Raw genomic sequence first — 22,452 nt, forward strand, 5'->3', positions numbered from 1 at the left:
TAAATTGACTGAGATGGGAAAATCCATTCAAGATACATCTTTTAGGTCTAGCGACAGATCAAAAAGTGCTCCGTTTGTCAATTTGATACTTTTATTAGTTCAGAATACAGTACAAATATGGAAGGAAAACAATGATAGCAAAAATAACACATTGGCACACTTTCGACCGTAAACATACACACATTCACATATTAAGAGAGGAATTTAGATGTTCAGTTTACAAAAAAAGAGACAAAGTACTGATAAATGGTAAATACATGGAGGCTAAACCATAAGTGTTCAAATGGTCAATGACGGCTTACTGAATTCAGCAGTATTGTGATACCAGCATGAAAATGAGGCAACCGTGCAACATAATGTATAAAAACACTGTAATAACAATAACTACAAATCATGCATAATGTGTTGGATTTGGTCAAGTATTTTTTTTTTTTTTTTTTTATGATGGCAGCCATCGTTTTATTTGATTATGTTAAATACGAGAATTTCTTGGTTAGTCAAAAGTCAAGATACAATGCCAGGAAGGGAACACACATTGAGGTGCAAAGATAAATAAAACGGTTCTGAGCTACCGTATGTAAATACAGATGCAATTCTCAAAATACTATCAGTGCTACCTTAAAGCCAAAATAAGTGGTGTTAGTGAGACAGTAGTTGCTATGAAAAACACAACTAAACACGAAACTAATAAACAAAACAAATTACCTAAAACGCCAAATGTTGGAAACCTGGAATTCTGCGCAGTAATCACAGGGAATGCTGACTGTTAAAAAATAAAGTATTTTAATTTGTTCAGAAATGTTAGTTTGTCTACAGTAAGTAACACTGTTGTTTTTAAACAAAAATGATAAAATGAACTGTACAGTTTTGTGATGTTGAATGAATTTTGCTATATATAACCAAAAGGCTCTAGTTAAGTATATACTGAAGCTAATGAGTAGATAATACAATCTATAATCCAGATGTTTATAAAAAGCTTTAGCTACAATGTCATAGACTTATTATTAAATAAACAACAGACTCAGTGACTGATGTGCTTTTCTTTGGAAATACTTTTTAATCATTAAATCGACCTACAAGTGTGCAATCGCTAAATACTTCTGGCAATATGTGGAATGAAAACCAACTGAACTGATACTGACACAAACTTACTCAACTGTATCATCACATATTTCGTTCGATACGTTTAAGGACAAAACAAATGTGCTTTTTAAAATATTTGTTCATTTACAAGTAATCGGTTCTATAAACGAAGCATGCATGACAAATACATAAATTGCGGTGCTCTTTCGCCTTTACCTGCCTTTATTTTTGCTTATTTTACGTTTGTCGCGACAACATTTCACTCTGAGCCCTTCTCATCAACTACAAGGTATGTTTCGGAAAGCCTTATTGAAAGTGCATGGATGGCTGTGGATATATAGAGGTTACATCTCGCCGCAGTAGCTGTGGTACAATTTATGGATGTTCGGAGTTTTTTTAAAGGCATGCTGGGAGTCGTACAGCTTGCTGAACTGAGTCGGCAGTGCAGTACATTACCTCTGCACCGAGTCAGCAACTACAGTAAAAATTCAAGGCTAAAAATCACATCTCTAACTCTTTACATATCAATCTAGGGGTAAAAACTGTGTTGCATGTAACATTCAACAGGGAGGCACCAACATTGTGCTCGCACACATCAAGCCCTATCAGAAAAAAGCCAGGCCAAAGAGGGCAAGCTGTTAACCGAGCTCTGAATAAGGCCATTCAGAAAAAGCAGCAGAGCTTTGTCGAGAAAAGGCGAAACTGTCATTGAGCAAACATGAGGAAAATGAGAATGTGAAACGGAAAAGAGAAGTACAACACTCACAAACACATACGGCAAATACATTTTCAAAGCTGAGCCAATTATGTGTTTTAAATTTGGTTTGTGGCAAGTTCCACCAATCAGTGTTTGGCCTGCTTGGCACGTTGGGTATGGCACTTCATGCACAGAATTCTGCCATCTAACGGATAGCAGCCATCAGCGTCTGCCTCTATGGAAAGGGGACGAGCACAATCCTGCAATGAAAGGAAGTCAACATTATTTATTTGAAATTTTTAAACATGATTTTTTTTAATCTGTGGCTGAAACAAATAGGATTAAGACAACAAATGGAAATGTCTTCGCACCTCACAGCGGTAACACTTCAGGTGAAAGTTCTTCTCTAAGGCAACAACCCTGACAGTCTCTTCACTTCCAGGGTCCGGAATAATCGGCTCATTGCAGCTTACGCAAAGAGGAGAGAAACGGCTGAGGGAGAGAACAAGAAGGAGAGAAGTTATATATATATAAGATATATAAAACATTGTTTTTAATATTATATAACATTTTATATGGGTGTTTATTCAACTTCAGGCACTTTTATGACCCAAGTGTTCATTTTTTTCCCTATTCCATTCTAAATTCTATTCTAAATTTTGTGCTCTATGAAAGTCACTTTCATTTTTTTTTTACAACACATTTATTTTTCTATTTTAAAATGACTTTAGTTTTTTATTTTGGTCCTATGCTAGTCAAAATTTCTGTCTTAAAATATGATAATCCATCATAAAAACGACATTAGAAAACATGATGGTATACAGTGAAAATTAAATTGATTTTCTGCTACTTTTTATAAAAATTACAAAAATGACCAAATTGCATAATTTCCACCACACTAAACAATTTTGCTCCAATAAAATGCTCCAAAAAATTCTAAATGGAAAAAAAAAATCCTAAAAAAGTTATATACACTTGTTTATGAAGGAATCACGTCTGAGATAAAATATGAGACGTGATGTATGAAGAAAAATGGTAATTTCACTTGTGAACACATTTTTTGCGCATCATTTCCCATCAGAGCTGCTAACAATTTTGTGCATCACGTCCAATCAAGGTGTAAGTCAATTACGCAAAAAGATTGAAAATACCAATTTAATTGTATTTAGAATATATGAAAATCTAACTAAGACATGGACATTCCAAAAACATGTGAAAAGTCATTTCCACAACAAAATTAACCCCAAATTAAGTAAACAAATTTTGAATAGTGTGTTTTAAGGAAGTTTCATTTTATAAGCCCATATAAAATCTCACTGATTTGTTCATAACTTTGATGACTGATTAAATGGGATAATTAGTTCAATTGCTCTAGTGTATAACTGAGAGCTATGATTTGGTGATGGCTCACCGATGGTAATCTTTGACACAGTAGGGGTTGTTATTGTCATCGGTGATGAATGGAGCGCCCTCCAGGGTGCAGCCGCAGGTAGTGCAGAGGAAACAGTGGGCATGGAAACACTGGCCCACCGCTTTCAGGACACGATCTTTGATCCGCTCCCCACAGCGAGAACACACACACAGAGAATTCTGGAAACCCACACGAAGACAAACAGTAAGAAAAACAGTGCCACGCTTTAATGAACAAAATGGACTTTGTCAGAAAACATAACGAGTTCCCACGTGAACAAAGTATGCCATGTGGATAACGGTGATATTTTTTTTTTTTCCTGATTCCAAAAAAAAATGTAAACCACAAAGATGTAATTCCACATGTCTCACCGTGTAGCAGTCCTCACACTGAGGCGATCCGTCACGGTCGTAGAACTGCATGCCCTGTAGGGGGCGCTGGCAGGTCACGCAGCAGAAACAATGGGAGTGGAAGAGTTTATCCATTGCTCTTACTGCAGGCTGAGATCTAGATAGAGCCTCTCCACAGTTACCACACACCTCTGAATGGACTGAATGGAAAAATATGTTCATATTAGAGATTGGGGATGACGAGTGATTTATGAGGTAAAGAAAGATTAATTATGGAGTAGTAAAAACAGAGATTAGTCTCTGGAGTAACAACTAGGTGACCGGAGAGGTCACTGTTGTGTCTTAACAGCTAGGCCTCACTAAATGACCCAAAGACCCACATTTAAAACATTCTTGACCAATCCTACTTTAGCACTGTCGCCGTTCACCATATAAAGTGCAAAAGTTGCGTTACAGTAGTAAAAATCCCATTCATTTTCTCCACAGAGGAACTGATTTTTAACATTTAGTTATAAACAGACCAACTGTGAACTATGAGGTTGTTAATCAATGGCATTTGCTTTTGTTAAAGCCGTCAGTCTGCATTATTTTAACTTAGTTTTTAAATAGTCATGTTCAACATTGGTGAAAAACGTTATTATCTATGATTTTGCAAAAACAAAATCTCTTTTAAAACTGCTTATTTCAGCTGTTTGTGAAAGCAGGCTGATCAAATCAAAAACTGATCAAAAAGTATTTTTAACTTGCACCTGCACACACATCTAAGCTACTAAGTAAAACAAACCCACAATACTGACAAAGACATAGTGAGATCATTACAACACTCATCCAGAGAGATCCAGACATGGGAGAGGTGAAGCGCTGTGCTGTTTAGACACTGATAATAGAGTAATAAACTGAGATAGAGAAGCTATATCAAGCTGAACACCTACATAGACTGATAAAGAGAGAGGAAGACGGAGAAAGAGCAAGAGACGTCTGGCACCATCGCACAGTCAGCGTTTATCACAGCTTGTCTGCTGTGTGTTAAACAAGAGCCACATGGACGTCTATGAATGAGGCTTAAATTAACATCAAAACCAGGAAATTACTGAAATTAGAATGAATAAAAGATACATGAAATCTTAATGGTGTGGGTGTGTACACAAGGTGGAGCTGAGAGGAGAGCTGATAGTGTTGGTGTACCTGTAGCTGGAGAGGTGATCACAGGAGGATGCTTGTCCATGTCTTTGATAAAGTCCTTAGTCATTTTCTCCAGCTCTTCTACTTCCCTCATAGTGAGAGGAGCTCCACCAGGACCTGAACCTGAACCAGACACCTGAAATAAAACAGCATCAGAAATGAGTCCATTCAGACATTGTTTTTATAGAGAATTTCAGTTTTAGATTTGCAAACTTTATATCTTTTAAGTATACTTAAAAACATCTTTTATGTTCACCAAGTCTGCATTTTCTCGATCAAAAACACAGTAAAAACCATAATATTGTGAAATATTATTACAATTTAAAATGTTTCTATTTGAATATATTTTAAAATATAATTTATTCCTATGATGGAAAAGCTGAATTTTCATCATCATTTTTTCAGTCTTCAGTGTCACATGATCCTTCAGAAATAATTCTTACATGCAGGTGTTGTACTCAAGAAGCATTTCTTATTACTATCGATGGGTTAATTTTTAAGATTCTATGATGAACAGAAAGACTAAATTAATTAGAAACTAGAAATCTTGCACTTTCGATAATTTTAATGCATCTATGCTGAAAAAATAATTTTCACCAGTCAAAATCTAACCAATAAATTCTTTGCATATAAAATCTATTGTCGTTTATTTTATGCTTCTCTTTAATCATTTACACTGCAAAGTCTGTTCTGCATTAATTCTTATTCCCAATCATGTGCAGTGATTGTCATGACACCAAAATTTAAGACAGCTCTAACACAGCATTTTATTCACCAAACTAAAGCCTAAAACTTAACCTAACCAAAGCCATAAAATAAGTCTTTTACCACCTTGAGTACACTGGTACTTTCTTCAGGAAATATCTTTATTTTCCTCAGTTCTTTTGACTTTGTTACCTTACCTTATCTTTATTTATACTGCATCAAATAACAATCTGAATCACACACACCTTCGGTGGAACAGTGTTTCTTGCTGGTCTGTTGAATGACGAGACGGGTGATGTCTTGGGTGCAGCAGGAGAAGGCGGAGCAAAGCTTTGCTGGCTGCCAATGGGAGATTTTTCAGAGTGATTGAATGTAGGTGCAGGGCTGGGAATATTCGCTGGTGGAGGAAAAGGGGCAGGAGGGGCGGCAGGTGGAGGTGGTGGGAAAGAGCTTTGGGCGGGGGTTTTAACGGCGTGGTTAAACCCTCTTGCTCCTCCAGTAGGTGCAGGACTAACTGTTTTGGATCCAAAATTTGAATTCAGTTGACTGGGAGGGAAGTTGGTCTTTGGAGCCACAGCTGGGGCTTTAGGAAATGACTGCGCCGGTGCAGGGGCAGATGTTGTGTTCTGATTGGCCGGTCGTGTTCTGGCACGTAGCTCCTCAGCCCAAGGGGCAGGGGGAGGACGATCCTGCAGCTCAGGAGGGGGCAGAAAGGAAAGGGTAGGCTTAGGAGCGGTCGGTGGTGGTGCTGCAGGCTTTGGCGCTGGTGCGGATGAAAACTGGCTAGGCAACTGAGCAAACAAACACAAACAGATATACATCACACATCTGATGGGGAAAAAGGAACTTAAAAGTCTTACAAAATCTCTAAATTGTGGCGTCAGAATGTTGCAAGATTAAGATTGTGAAAAATAATTGTTCCTCCATTATCCAGTTATGGACATGGAAAATTGAAACAAAATGTCAGTTTAATTACTTAATTTGTGAAAATATTATAATAGGATTACAGAATTAATGTATGAATCAATTTTAGATTTTTACTTTCGCACCAAGTTAATTATTATTATTTTATTTATTTTAGTAAATATTATGATATTTTTATATTGGTCATCGGCCTCTTTGCTCTCTAAAATACCGATATCGGCCATCAAAAATTCCATGTATGTTGACCCCTACCAAATATTAATACTTTTTCTTTTTTTACTCATAATAATATTGACTCACCCTATGTTAGAGAGTCATTTGGACTACTTTTACTGTGTAGTTTTGTAATATTTCATCACTGTATGCTTTCATTGTATGTGAAAGAGCAGCGTGAACATTCTACTAAACATCTCTTTTTAGGCTCTACTAAAGAAAAATAAGTCATACAGGTTGGAAGTGACATGAGGTTGAGTAGATTATACAGAATTGTAATTTTTGTGTAAAAAATACCATTAAGGTTTAAAAAAAAATAAAGAAAAATAGCTGAACCCTGAAGGTTAAGGTTACATCATCAAAGGTCAAAGGCTCTGCAGTTACCTTTGGATTGAAAGGACTGCTCGTCTCCATTTCTGATATCATATCGGTCAAAGAGCCCAACTGCCTGTCAAAACTGGTCTGTTTCTCAAACGCCCTCTATGGAGAAAAACAAAAACAAGAGACAATGTAGGATAGAATTTGAGAGACAAGATGAGCATGGGGTGTAGGAGAGGTTAGAGAGGATGTGGTTTAGGAGAGGAGAATGACGAGAAAGAGTGAATCAGACATGAAACCAGATGTAGTGTCAAAAAGAGAACAAGAGTATATAAAATATGAGGCAATAAAAGGGTGGGATATAGTACAAAGCAATAAAACAGGAATATGTGTAACAGAAAATGACAGGGTCAGAGCTAAAAAACAAAAAAACAATCCAGAGAACATTAAAAGAGTGAAGAACAGATATAAATAAGGATGCCTTTTGAGAAATGTTCCTAGATTATAATTGATGCCTAGTTAAAGTAATTTGTTCAAACTATATGTGAAAATAAAAGGGCAGAATATGCGAGTGAATCCAAAATGAGAGGGGTGACGCTCTTAGAAATCTGGAAGAGCTGAGAAAGACACAAACAAATTACAGTCTTGCTCTGAGAAAACCACAGCACTGTACAATCACCACACAATGTTCGAAGAAAAAATATGCACTTTCTATGACAAATAACTGCACTGCTTGACAGTAGAAATGAAAGAGCCATCACAAGCCTTAAAAACTGAGTAAACGTTCGGGATCAGGCACTATGGTCAGCTACTCGAACAGCAACCGACTAGTTAGATTGACGCAGAATGCAGCTTTTTACTTCACAAGAAATTAACTGATCAACTGTAGTCATGTGGATTATTTACGGATTATTGTGATGTTTTATTTGAACTCTCATTCTGACGGCACCCATCCACTGCAGAGGATCCACTGGTGAGCAAGTGAAGTAATGTTGAATCTGTAAAAATCTGTTCTGATGAAGAAACAAACACATCTGCATATTGGATGGCCTGAGGGTGAGCATATTTTCTGCGAATTTTCACTTCTGGGTAAACTAGAAATGAACCAGTCATTAAAGCAACCAGTCAGCAAGCTTTGTGTATCTGCAAAATCTTACAGAAAGAAAATGTTTCACAAAAATGTTGATGCAGTGGATTCACACTGGAGTTTTACTGTTCTTTTAGTAGCTACAGCAGGTCTGTTTGATTGAACAAGGCCCTGTGAGAGTGATGATGTAGCCCAATTACATCGCACTCACCACAATAACACATCCATAAATAGAGCCAGGGCTTATATGGACATGTCAGCAGGCAGCATGCATAACTGCGTCGCACAGGATAGCAGAGTTTACTGCAGCAAACTGCTCAAATAAACTTCCTTTCTTCTTCATTTACACAAACAGAGACATCAGAATTACATAAGACTATGTAAAAAGCACTAGTTTTGAATGCCATGTCAGGCTTTAATGAGTGAGAATTAGTGATGCAGCAAAATTGTGGTTGGCCATAATCTTTGGCTAAACCTTGACGTTTAATTAGTGCTTCTCCAATGAGCATACTTTGGCTACAGCAGGTAGGTTCACAATATTGACTTCTCTGCTTTGTTACTTTTGATATGAAAAAGTCTCAGCTTTCAAATTTTGTCAGTTTTATGACAAAATTCAAACAATAAATTCATTCATTTTGGTGCTCTTTATTGAGGCATGATAGATGATAGACATCTTTTCTACAAGTTATAGCACCAAATTAACAAATTAACATCAGAAGGTACGTAATAGCTCAATCAGTTTCAACAATGGAAAAATGTCAACAAAACAGCTTGTAAACAATGTGTCACATAACGTTATATTTCATAAAAACCATTCAAGGTCAATAACTTGTTAGTTAGCTAGAAAAAGAAGAGCATTTAAGCAAATACTGCACTACGTTACAAATTTTTATTTAACCTGTTAATGGTTATTTATGGTATATTTGAATAAATCTGTCATGGAAGAAAAGTTTTTTTTACTATAGCCACCATTTAACTGATTATATTTTTAAACAATGAAAAAAGTCATTATGTCAAAAAGTTGCTATAAAAATGACTAATATGCAATTTAAATGTTTGTATACAACTCTTTATGTATATTAACTTAATCATTATTTCAGTTTCAGTAAAAAAATACATTGTGGTGCAATCACTCATCAGAATGGAGTTATCTAGGTATTAAAGAGAAAAACTTAGTGCAAAATCATTTTAACCATGAAGGAAAAGTAAGAAATTCATAAAGGTTGAAAACGACGTAAGGGCAAGAAAAGACTTGTAAAGATTAAAATCAAGTATTTGGAAACCTACCTGAGAGCTGACACTTGCACCGGTCCCAGGGAGAGGAGGAGGTGGTGGTGGGGGTGGAGGGAAGGAGGCAGAAGGTGCAGAGGTTAATTCCTCGGGAGGTGCAGGGAGGTTCAGGTCTTCTGCAACAGGGGGCGGGGCTGGGAATGCAGGAGGAGGGGCATCAGGTGCAGGGGGTGTGATCTGGCATTCTGGAGGAGGGGCTGGAAGCTCTGCATCATCCAGTGGAGGAGGAGGAGGGGGCGGGAAGTCTGATGAACAGAGGTAGCGAATTTCATTACACTCGCACCAGCTCACAATAACAAAACGAACCCTTTCTGCATTGTTCATTCAACTCTACACAAAGCATGATGCATACTGCACATACATTAGCATACATTGTTGCTTCTCTCACATATGAGAAAACAACAATTTAGATCATTAGGGCTGGTATTAAAAGAACAATACAGATAATGAATATGCCAGACAGAAGACAGAAAAAGGCTTTTTTAATCCTTCAAGTCGCAGTTGGTTGTTCATACGCTTTTAACACTTGGCTCTTAACAGTCATGTCTAAAAATGGATTTTGTTGCCAACTGCACATGTTGTAATTCTGGTGAGGAGAGAATTACTACAATTGTGCAATCTGTTGCACATAAATCTATCTGCAAAGATAAACAAAGCTTAAGTCTGAAAAACATGTAGGGTTAGCGTTCTTAAAAGCACCTCACATTCAATGTATAATAAAGGATCAACAACCTTTTGCTACTGATACCATAATGAAGGAAAAATTAGGAAGGAAGGAATTAAATAGTTTAGTGTAATCTTGTATTATTATTTCTTTAGGTACGTATAATTTTCAATAAATTAAAACATCTTTTAACATGATTGCACCAAAGCCTATTAATATTTGAAATCAATGTCATGTGGTGAAAAAATCATGCATGAAAAACATTAAACAGGAAATGATATCAGAGAGCTAGAACTGCAGATACTCATATGTCAAGTTTAAATTTATCAGATAATATCAGATAATTTAACATTTTTATAAAAGGCAAGGCTAATTCATTTAGAAGAGTTACATGTGGTGCAACTCCCTGAAAACTTGAAATATTTATTAATTAATATACAATATTGGGGTAAAAAAAAAAAACTTTTTGTAAGCGAAGAAAACAAAAATCATGACTTTATTCAACAATTCCTCTGTCAACAGTCTCTCCATATCACCATATGCTGTATATGCTCTTCTGTATCATCCACGCCACAAGAATGCACTGTTTTCTTTCAAATCAAAGCTAAATACACATAGAAACAGCGCATCCTTGTAGCGCGGATGCTAAAGCAGAGCATACGCAGCATACGGTGATATGGAGAGACACAGAGGAGACTGTTGACAATGGAATTGTTGAATAAAGTTGTTATTTTTGTTTTCTTCGCTTACAAAAAGTGTTCCCGTCACTTCATATAACCCAGATTGCACGTCTGATAGCAGATGGAGTATTCTGAAAATGACTTTCATAGCTTTTATGGATCTTGACACTGTTATTTACTTGGCAGTCTATGGGACAGTCACAGGCCTCCCGCTTTTCATTACAGGTTTGACAAAATGACAAAATTTTCATTTTGGGGTGGAGTATCCCTTTAAGTAGTAAGACATTTTTTTTTTTATTTGATTGTTACACAACATGACATTTTCGAGTTGTTAAAATAAACCTTTTGAAAATGTTACAAAAGTTTTCCAAATTCACATAAAACATATTTATACAAAGAGCACATTTATAAAAGAAATTGGCACATATGAGATTTTAAAAGACTTTTTTTAGATCTTTAAATGACACTTTTTATTGTCTTACCCTCACAAAGAGTTGAAGGGAGCGGGGGCATCTCTCCAACTCGTCCAATAACACCAGTGCTTACAAAAGATGAGGGCTGTGATGGGGCCATCTGTCCTTTGGGGCGTGGCGGAGCAACAGATGCAAACTTTTTGGGTTGGTTGTAGAAAGAAGGAGCAGTCATTTTGAGGGAGACGGAGGATGTGACCATAATAGGCTTGCCAGTGCTAGAGTCAGCCATCTTGATCTGAAAATGACAACAATATGTAGTCGATAAAGTGTTACATTTCAGATGACTTTTTCGGCACAGTTAATGCCCAAAATGCATAGTTTGGATTTACAGCATATGGAAAATCTTTTCATAAGTGGTCTGTAGCTTTGGTGCCTGAAACAGTTTTGCTCCTGCGGAACTGGATCTCAAGAGAGCCGCCCACCTGTATGTAGGTTAGTCAACCATCTGGGTTAAATCTGAACATGTTCCTTTGAAACACCCTGAACATGAGCGGGAAATTCCTTTCATGAAAGAATGGCTGGTATATATGCATCAAATGGTGCTGAAGATGTGGTGAGCATCTGACTTCACAGTAATTACAGGGAAGTAAATACATCATGGTAAACAATGCTGTTCCCTGATTCGTCATAACTAAAGTTCCTTTTTTAAACTTAAACCAACGTGAACAAGTTACAAACAGTTCAAAGTCCAACAAGAAGGAAACGTGTCTGAAAACGTTCTGTGTACTCAAACACTTTGCATAACTTGGACGAGGTTTAACAAGGAAATCCTTTACCAAACTTCTGAAAAAATGATTTTCATGAATTAGATGCCAAGCATTTCACTTCTCATTTTGTTAATCTCAGGTACTTTTATGTTGTCTATATTTATGTTGACTTGTTTCATATCAGCACTTTGTTTAACTTGGTTTCATATCCAGTAAGAAATGTCTCACTCTCAGAATTCGGCTTCACAATAAGTGTTCAACACAACACTTTTTTTTTCCGTGTCCTCTGACGTCCATTTATAGGCCTAATCTTATTAAAATATGAGTGGTTTAGACCTTATCAGTGTTTTCACCATTTATCTAAGCCACGTAATCCTGCTTGTTCCTGCGTCTTTAAGAAATTACCTCTTCATATATTAAATGAGCAATACAGTTTTAACCACCCATACTTCAACAACAGCCTCTCTGCAAAATCTGTCCATGCTCAGACTGAAATGAACATGGGCCTTGTTAAAATAAAGCTTGTCTACCTATTCGTACTATTAGGATGTATCAGAAGGATGCGCAGAGTTGTAGGTGCTACACAAAACCAGAAACAGCACAAGCTTTGTTGTTTTAATGTTTTACTTTATTATTTCATCTAGTGTTTAGGTAGTGGATACTGAAATTTTTTTTTTTTAATAAAATGCAACAATACAAGCCTTCCTGCTGATAGGAACTGCTTTTAAATGCATATTTTTGTGAGCATTCAGAAGCAATGTTTTCATCCACCTATCATTATGCGCATTTTGGGAAATAAGATAAAGATTAAAATACAAAGATTCTAAACATGCGCATAAAAAAAAAAACCTTATGTGTACAACTAAGTAGGATAAATTTCTTATCCGGTAAGAAAACATGCACATAAACTACAATCGAAACACTTCTGCAGAGTAAATTCCTTAATGCGAATGCGATGGGACAGCATAAAAATTAACCAACCAACAGATTGAAAAGCTTTCTTTTGTCATTCTAAAATACTTAAGTAAAGTTTCGTCAAAGTACTTCATTATAATTAATTCCCAGAACTGCGTTCCTAAGCAGCAGGCTCTAAAAATAAGATAACATGACCGTGTTTTGTCTGTGCACTCTTTATTGTATACAAAAAAATATTATATTCAGTACCTTCTCCTACTGCAGCAAATTGAATTTTTTCTTCATGATATTTAGCGCAAGTTAATCAGGAAGTGACAATTTATTTCTCTTCAACTCCCTGGATGGAAACGGTGCTTTATTCGCAAATATGCAATATTCCAATTTTGTGCACATTTAATTCATAACTTTGGATGGAAACATAGCTACTGAAGAGATTCAGAGGACTCTATTTGCAATGCTGTTCTATTTTTTCGATGCTGTTCTTCTTCATAGCCAAACACTGACATGTCTGTTGATCATGTGAACAACGGCCTGCTAGAGGATTTCACATTAGTCAAAATCCGCTTCAAAACTTTACTAAAAAGTTTTAGATCAGCTATATTAGCTTACAGAGTTTTGCATGCTCACAAATCATTTCATTATAACCAACAAAGTGTAAACATGATATAAATAAGACATTCTTTATGTAGTGTATTCCAGCCTTCGGTTTCATAAGACGCTCTAAATGGGAATTACATGTTTTGAGCTTTGAGAGTTGTTTTCATGGTACAAGACGTCCTTTTATGCCAAAAGATAAAGGGAACATATTATTTGTCCTGATAGCACTCTTTAAAATGATGTACAGAACACCACAGGACACAGATGGTCAAAAGCATAGTACAAAGATACAAAGTCCTCTTGTTGGTGGATATAATTTCTGTTTTGATTGTGTGTGCACACAAGCAAGCTCTCCAAACCGAGGTTATCGAGGCTGAAGTCATACCATGACTTTCCCATTATGAGGCCTCGGGGTACGGTCAACTGAGCCTCAGCTAGAAACAGTTAAAGTGCTTGAGACATGTGGATGTGATATACCGCAGAAGTGCTCTCATGGCATGAGCTATGTGCAAATATTTACCTCAAGCATGTTTGCCATTAAAAACGACGGCATTACCTCATTCCCCTTTTCCTCCTCCTGCTGCTGCCACTGAGCCAAGTCTCATTTGACCCTATGACTAAGTCATTACTTTTTTTCCCTCTATAGTTCTCGTGATACAGCCAGTGAACCATATCAAAGACTCATGCTTTGAAAGTATGAATTACAGATGATGGCAAACACTTTAAAGACATCGGTTGCAGCCTGTCCTGTCCTAGTCAATTATCTCTCTACTTCAACCCACTGTTGCCTTCCAAGGCAGATGATGTGTACAAGGATTTCATGACTAAAGAACATCTTTTGTTTCTAGTTTTACTAATTGGAGCCACATTTTTGTTATTCTATCCTGACTGCCATGTTATGACCTGCCAAATCATGTTATTCTAGGTCAGGTAGGAAAGAAACATGCACTGCATGGCAGTCCACTTTCATTCTCATCGTTTCAGTTCAGAATCTCAAAAAGAATTGAGACCTTCTCAACTGAAATGTGCCCTGTAGTACATGTGCAAGAATAACGGAGTCAAACATTCAAATGAACTCATCCAGTTTGAAAATGTTTGGTAAAAATTAGGAGAACTAGTTTTCAAATGTTTACTGCCAAGGATTGATGATCCTGTGATGATCCTCGTACAGTATACATGAGTCTGTACACTGTATAAACAGAAAAATATTAAGCATTAAGTCATTTTGTTTCTAAATATATACACGGACATAGATATGCATATTTAAAGGGGTCATATGATGCGATTTCATGTTTTCCTTTGTCATTGGTGTGTTACAAGCCGTTTGTTCATATATAAGATCAGTAAAGTCACAAAGATTACAGTCTCAAACCCAAAGAGATATTCTTTCTATCCTCGCCAAAACAATCGGTCCGAGATCGCCTGATCACCTTCATGCTTTGCGTAGTGTGCTGAACCAACGTCATTCTTTTTCCAAATTTAAGCAATAGGTTAACCAGAACGTTTTCTTCCTTTTACTTAACTTTTACTTTTATACAATAAGAATATTTACTAGATACCCTAATCTTAATTTTTGTTAATGTTTTGTGTGTTTTGTTTGAATATCAAGATTGGTCAAATATAGGAACTTGTCTAAGAGAAAAAACGCAACACATCATCCTTGTCATCACAGAATCTGACCAATGAGAATATAGTGTGCCGTCATCAAGGCTAACCAGAATGCATATCTTTTGTCAGGCGGCAGCTGGTCTTTGCGGCACCGCATGAAGTCGAACAAGCCTATTGTTTCCGTCACACACTTGAGGTATTCAATCAAACACAACGCACTGGACAGCTGGCCGATCAGAGCACACCGCACTTTTCAGAACGATGAGCTTTGTAAAAATCAATGTGTTTTAGAAAGGCTGGGCAGAGAGGAGCAACAATAACTTGCAGAATGTGGAAAATAATGTTTTTTATTTTTATTTTTTACCTTAAACTGCGTAAACACATTGCATTACACCAAATACACAAAATAATGTTCTTTTAAGCAACATCATATGACCCCTTTAAGAAGTATATGTAATATACACTTATATTTGACAGAAACCTGCTGGGAGACCTTAAATCTTATCTTTTGTTGATAGGTGCCTCTCATTACAAGTGTAGGAAGCTGTTTGGTGCATGTTACGTTCCAAAATGCATGTTATAGGTCCTAAACTCAGATCATATGCAGAGTTTGAGTTTGTGGTGTGTAGCATTTACTGCAACATTAATTGTGCAGACCTTGTTTGGACTGCAAATTCGGATTCAAAGCCACTGTAAAATAGCTGATATATACACAACCTTGATCATACATCAACTGAATGCTACATTACTGAGCCATGCTGAATTAAAGCATCCATAAACAACTCTTCACACTCCACGTTGTGCCAAACAGACACCAGTTAACTGCAAGTTCCTCCTCACCTTGACTTGTTTGGGGCCATGCCCAACTCAAAAAGCAGTTCAGTCCACTGACAGCCATACAAATCTACACCGGGAAATCATTTTTATCAAAGTGAGTAATTATGAATCATTAAGCAATTTAGTCCCACACAAAACTACAACCACAAACTCCAGCCAATTTCATGTTCTGGCCTGAGAAGAAGTGCTCCAGTTCACACAAATATTCCCAAATGTTTGAGGTAAAGATCCCTTCTGCCCTACCTTCATGACTGATTTAAGACATTCTTGCAACAGTGGTCCACCAAACCATCTCCAAATCTGAGAAGCTTTTAATAGATTCTGAATAACCATGAGTGGAAGCACAGTTTAAGGCCAAAAAAGAAAGGTTTAAGACTATTTTTAGTCATCAGATCGGAGTGTGCACCGTGCAGTGAGAGTCAGTTGCACGTAAAGTGCAAATTCTTCACCTTTCTCGTCTAGTTCAGATGTGGAGTTTAATAATGCAGAAGTGCATGCTCTGATGAAATATTCACACCGGACAGAAAACAAGCCATAAACCCTGAGGTCCAAAAGATTATTTATTCTCATCATGGCCTCCATCTCTAGATCAATACAAGCTTGCGGGTACTAACAGTGAACTTAAAAAAAAAATGATCCAGTGAGCCGTTTCCAGTAAGCGATCCTCGGCAGAGAACACATGACAAAACAAACAGCAATGACTTACTCTTATGAGTGTCATCTGCCACAAAATGGAAAGGATGACCACATCCTTAAATCTGAGTTCCCTTTAGCTAAGCGCACCATAGAGAACAGGAGACCCACAAGTTAGCCACATCTCCTGTTAGTTTTGCCGCTGCTACAACAACCTATCCATCGTTCCTTGACAACCAACATGAGTTAGCAGAATGATTCATTCTAGCCAGCCGTCGCCTTTAGTTCAAATTTTTGATGAAATCCAAGAGCTTCCAAAAATATCTTAATTTGTGTTCTGAAGATGAACGAATGTCTTGCAGGTTTGGAATGTCATGAGGGTGAGTAATTATTTGACCTTCTGTCAAAATGTTGATAACAAAATGTTCAGTTTTGACTCGAAACTAATTACAGTTTACTAATTATTTTTTAAAACATTTTGCGACAATTTATATTATTAATTGCATTTTTGTATTTGTCAGGGACAACAAACATTCATTAACATTTGCTACTGAAGTTTAAATTAGAGACGATATTAAAACATCAAGAAAGGAAGGATTGTAAAACTAGTCTTGATGGAAGGACAATACCCATAATATTAACAAACTATAATGTTTTTATGAGGACAGGAAAGTCCACACCACAGCTAATAATAATAATGATACTTTCAGAACAATCTTTCCACCAGAGAAACGATCAAAAAAGTTTGACAGCCAATCAGAATCCATCTGACTTTAAAAAGCTTGAGCATTTACAGTGGCAGACGACATAACTGCAGCACTTGCTTATAATAAACAATATCACAATGCATGGGTGTGGATGCTAATAAAGTTATCATTCTAGTTATCTATATAGTTACAGTTCATGGTCTGAATGGGCCTTAAGAATGTTTTTAAAGAAACTAAATGGTCAAATAAAAAGCACATACCAATATTCATGATATTGCCTTATTTTATCTCACCTTTAAAACCACTGGGAATATATTGTGACTACACAGTTATTCACCCCAGCCATAGCTCTAACTAAGAGCAATGCAGGATGTTCTCTGCTTGTTGAGGTCACCAGCTGCCAGTTTTGGCTGATGTGTTTGGTCTCCATGGGTACAGTAACGGTTTGACTACACTGCTAGACTCTCTGATAATGAAGAAGACAATACATTAGTGCGAGGAGATCCATCACATGCAAAACAACTGTCTAACTTTAACGCAATGCAGTTCAAACCAGTCAAAACACTACTCAGGGAAAACACCCTGTGACTTTCATTACCCACTATGGAGTTCCAGTAAAGGATTAGGGTTTGATCGAACTAGCACCTTCTCACAGTGTGTGTGTGTGTGTGCGCCACGGAAAGAGAAGCAGCTGCAATATAAAGATTCCAGTGGCCTTACGCATGTCTGCATTTCATCACTTGATCAGAATGACTATGTGATATAGGGAGTCTGGATTTTTTTTGGGGGGGAAAGAGACAACGCAGCTGATCTGGCTCCATGAGGCCCCCTTATGCAGCCTTGATGGATACTGTGGCCTGTAAATGTTACCCTCAGAGGGAAACTTGGGAACTAGAGGATCAGTACATGAGACATGCAAATTCTTCAACATTCTGTTCACCACACTGGAGACATAAGAAATAAATAATGTTGAAATCGCAGTGAGTAATGTTCTACTGTGAATGCCGGTGGCCAGAAAGCTTTTCGTGAGTCGCTTTGGATAAAACTGTCAGCTAAATGCATAAATGTAAATAAGAAGTCTAACACATCAACCGTAGACCAAAACAAATGTGTCATCGTTCCTCTGTGGCTGGGAACTGACAGTAATTTTCTGCATTGCAGTTTTCTGGCTTCCTCTACAGATGATTTCATCTCTTCTCCATCAAGTCGCAGAGTAGCTGCAACTAACACAGTATGTAGATAAGTGTTCACAGCTATATTAAGCCGTGTGTGTTTGAATAGTTTGCTGATCCTGATCAGTTATAGTTTTTGAAGAGAAAACAGCTCTTTACACATCATACAGAGAGATGACAAACAGTGAGCTGTTAACTTACCACACTGTATGGCATCACAACTTACAGTCTGTTTCGAAAGATAATGTCAGCTAAGACATACTGAACATGAACAATCATTCCTATGACAATGCTCGTCTACAATGACTAATATTAGACTAATTTCCTTCCCTAAATCCAGTTTAAACATGCACAAAGTCACCTGGTTGGAATTTGGTACAGTGACAACTCCAGAAGCAGCGGGGCTCTGTTGTTTTGGGTGACTGTGGTGAAAAGTATACGGCATACTCACAATCTGTCTGAGTTATGTTTGGCTTGCATAAATGGATCGCATAATGACGTCGTGTGTGTGTGTGTGTGTGTGTGTGTGTGTGTGTGTGGGGGGGGGGTGTATTAATGGGGTCATTAAGTGGGTCACTACGTCATAAAGCATGTCGGTAGAATACCATGCTTGTTTTTTGTGGAACATAAAATGTATTCTTGACATGAAAATATTGTATTCAGTGTTGTTAAAAAAAACACAAGAAATAACTTTCTTGGTACTCAAAAAAAAAAAAAAAAAAAAAAAAAAAAACCTTCAATGAAACCAATATGCTAAAAAAAGTACATGATGTAATAGTTAATACTCAAGGCCCAGTCACATTTTAAATTGTTCAGTAAAAAAGGTGAATTAAAAAAAACTATTCCTTTAATCTACCTTTTTCATGGTGCGCCATTATTGGCAGCTACTCATCCAATCACAATTCAATCCATCTGTTTTCAAAGAAATTATTAACATGAGTGGCTGCACTACTTATTACAAACAAACTGTTGCACTGAATATTGATATTTAATGGAGCAAAAGTGTGCAAACAATGGAGGCACCATGTTATTATAATCTGCTCTGATTCAGCACATATTCTTATTGAACTGGAAAATCCTAAATCACACTGGCGTCGCCCAAAGGCCAGTAAACCCCATTGTCATCTTTAGGGACTCCACCCAGACAAATCCTGCGTTCATTCATTACACCGTTCTCACCTCGAATACTGAATAAACCATGTAATTGCGGCCTCGTTCTTCAGACGCGGAAAACTTTGTGTAACGTTAGCTGTTCTCTTATCAGACGCTAGAACAGTACGAGCTAAAACAAGCTGCTTTTTCACCTTATATGGATATCTGTCTGGAAACCCAGGAACAAGAGAGATAAAGCTCCCATTGAAAATAACACAAATTATGGAGATAGTGCCACTTGATAAACTCCAGCCGCGAATCTTTAGGTGGACGCATTTATGTGTAAGATTGCATTTAGTTGGCATACGCACGCGCCCCACCCCTCACTTTACATTCATGGTTAACGTTATATCGCACAAAACGTTTTTCAGTGATGACAGTATTTAGAAAGCGACTATGAAACATTTTCAAAGTTAAAATACGTTTCGAGTCAAAAACCACACAAACAACATGTAACTTATCATGCCATTCAATCATATGTCACTACAACTCTGTATTGCTAAAAACCACTGTGAATGTGGTTTTGCTGCAAATACAGATTGCAGTCATGTGTGACGAACCGCTGTCACACGTTAGGCTACACGTTATAGAAAAGGTGAAACAAAGGCACTTACAGCTCGGTTTCCTCTGGAAAGGTGCCGTTATGCCAAAAACAGTACAGGTTCTCTAATGCAGTCTCCGCGTCTATTTTCAGTCCCTGCAGATTTAAGGATAAATATCCCCCTTTTATGTGTCTCTTTTCTGAATTTGTATCGCTTTATGGCGCGGTGTTGGCGCTAGGCATTATTCTGTTAATTCTAAGAAGCTCTCGTGGGGATGATCATCAGCGAATCTGATCTGCCCACATGAACTTTTTCCAAATGTACCGACTCTTGACACACTTCCGGTACACGCTTCCGCATTCTCCTGACCGCTGGAGGTGGGACAAACTCGGTGGCCAATGAGGACTAAACTGCTGTTAAGAGATCAGCACATTTTTTTCTTCAGCTTTTAAAGTTTTAGGCGTTTTAATCACTTTTTGCCTTCTTTAATACACAGTTAGTGAACAACCTTGAATGGTCGGATGTGAAAAAATTAATTTTGAGGGGAAATATTACATGTACTGTATCTTCTCATTTATAATAGTCATAAAATAGCATACCTAATAGAAAAAAAGGACATTCTACCGGCAAAGAATTTCACAAAAAAAAAAAAAAAATAGATATAATGTTTAAAACCAAGATCAAAAACGTTTTTTAATCTTAAAATATTTTAAATTCTAAATTTTTTTTTTTTAAATATATTTATGGACATTTTTTGGTAGTCAGACTTGGAATGTGCATTTCTGTATTCACAAAAAATGATAGGACCAGCTGTAAAAAAGTAATATATGTGGTTCACTGGTTACATATAATATACATATAAAACATATTTCATATTGGAAATTAGATTCAATCCATAAAATATCTGACAAAAAATTCATTAAACTCTCCAAATTACTTGTAGTACTACCGATTAAAGTTTAATTAAGTTTAATTGCATATATAATTTGCTTTTTTATCCAGTTCAATGGTTACTTCACTTGTAAGCCAAAAAAGCCATTAAACAGTGATTAAATAAAAAGGTCAAACGATCAGCAGGCTTGTTGTACTGAAAACATCTTGGACTTACCTGTTAGTCTGTCTCCTTCACCTTCTCTTCTTGTATCTCTCTCTGTAGGCCTGTAAAAGTGTGTGATTTCGAAGATAACTTTTTCCTGCAGTCTCTACTCCTGTTTCTTTCAGATGCACAGCTGTTGGACCCTCCCCCTACATGTCTCTTAAAGGAATGACACCATCCCTCCGTCCAAACAAGTTCTGTCTCGTTTGTCTTTCACACTGGTCATGCGTATTTTAAACCAAACACCTCTCTCTCTCTCTCTCTCTCTCTCTCTCTCTCTCTCTCTCTCTCTCTCTCTCTCTCTCTCTCTCTCTCTCTCTCTCTCTCTCTCTCTCTCTCTCTCTTCCTCCGTCTCGCCCCCTTTGGATTCTTTAAACATTCTTCATTCTATGACATCAACCCTGCCTGCCTTTCCTTGTAAGGGCAGAGTGGGTGAGTAAGTGATTGAGAAAGAGAGCCAAGAGAGGGAGGGAAAGTGGGAAAGATAAAGGAGGTTGGGAGTTTATTAGATACAGACACATGGAATGGTTGGCAAGACACAGAAGGAAAGAGACAAGAACACGCAGTGCTCAGTGAGACGATCAAACTGACACAAAACCTGGAGTCTCGCTCAAAAACAACACTTCTAAAGTCAAGTTAGTTTTAATAGTCGTGGTCAACTTCTATTTTGCTGCACACACTATTTTCCACAGCCGGTTCCAGTTTAATTCAAAGCAAACAGGGTCACCCGAAAGGCATTAAAGGGATAGTCTACATAATATCATGAATGTTCAATCATTATTTATATAACCAAATGACAGTCCAAATCCATATGACTGACTTTCTTCCATACAACGCAAAAAATGGGGGACTAGAGGTTGTCGAGCTCCAAAAGGTACAAAAAGCACCATAAAGTATCAGAATAGTATGTACAATATGTGCATTATACTGTATATTCACAGCTGTCTGAAGCCATGTGTACTTAATTGTGTTAAATGTGCACTTGCAGTGTACTTCAAATCATAAAAGTACACACTTACAAAGTACAACTGTACATGCAGATATAGCATAAAAACCCATTTTCATGAGTGATTCGGACCCACTTTATATTAGGTGGACTTAATGACTATGTACTTCTATCAAAAAGAAGTACAACGTACTTATTGTGTTCATATTGTAATGCAAAACACTTTCGCTGATACTGAGGTGGGATACAGGTCAGGTTAGGGACAGGTTTGGCGGTATTGGTAGGTTTAAGGGTGGGTTAAGGTGTAAGGGATGGGTCAACAGTGTAATAAATAAATGTAATTACAGAAATTAATTTACAGGTGTAATTACATTCAGGTATTTTTAAAAGTATTGTATCAAATTATTAATTTAAATGTAAGGCCACCTAATATAAAGTGGGACCAACAGACTTAAGTACACTT

General features: G+C 37.1%; 1 protein-coding gene across 2 annotated transcripts; it reads right to left on the minus strand.

The window, feature by feature from the left end:
- Positions 1–77: 77 nt before the first annotated feature.
- On the minus strand, positions 78–21,263 carry LOC109105738 (zyxin-like). 2 transcript variants are annotated; one of them, XM_042740762.1, is made up of 10 exons: positions 21,056–21,263; positions 11,087–11,312; positions 9,258–9,505; positions 6,950–7,045; positions 5,674–6,219; positions 4,727–4,859; positions 3,563–3,741; positions 3,192–3,370; positions 2,152–2,272; positions 78–2,040 (listed from the first exon to the last, which is right to left on the minus strand). In XM_042740762.1, exons 2-10 carry the CDS (start codon positions 11,304–11,306, stop codon positions 1,927–1,929), a joined length of 1,836 nt encoding a protein of 611 aa, XP_042596696.1. In that variant the 5' UTR covers positions 11,307–11,312; positions 21,056–21,263; the 3' UTR covers positions 78–1,926. The 2 variants fall into 2 exon arrangements, with proteins under 2 accessions (XP_042596696.1, XP_042596695.1); XM_042740761.1 differs by lacking the exon at positions 21,056–21,263 and adding an exon at positions 20,020–20,337.
- Positions 21,264–22,452: the final 1,189 nt, after the last annotated feature.

This window comes from Cyprinus carpio, chromosome B16 (genome assembly GCF_018340385.1).
Source record: "Cyprinus carpio isolate SPL01 chromosome B16, ASM1834038v1, whole genome shotgun sequence".
Lineage (NCBI taxonomy): Eukaryota > Metazoa > Chordata > Actinopteri > Cypriniformes > Cyprinidae > Cyprinus > Cyprinus carpio.

Coding starts and splice junctions, on each gene's coding strand:
- LOC109105738 (XM_042740762.1), bottom strand. CDS start 11,306: ATGGCTGACTCTAGCACTGGCAAGCCTATTATGGTCACATCCTCCGTC. Junction 9,506..11,086: donor CCCTTCAACTCTTTGTGAGG/GTAAGACAATAA, acceptor TCTGTTCATCAG/ACTTCCCGCCCCCTCCTCCT. Junction 2,273..3,191: donor TGTGTCAAAGATTACCATCG/GTGAGCCATCAC, acceptor TCTCTCCCTCAG/CCGTTTCTCTCCTCTTTGCG.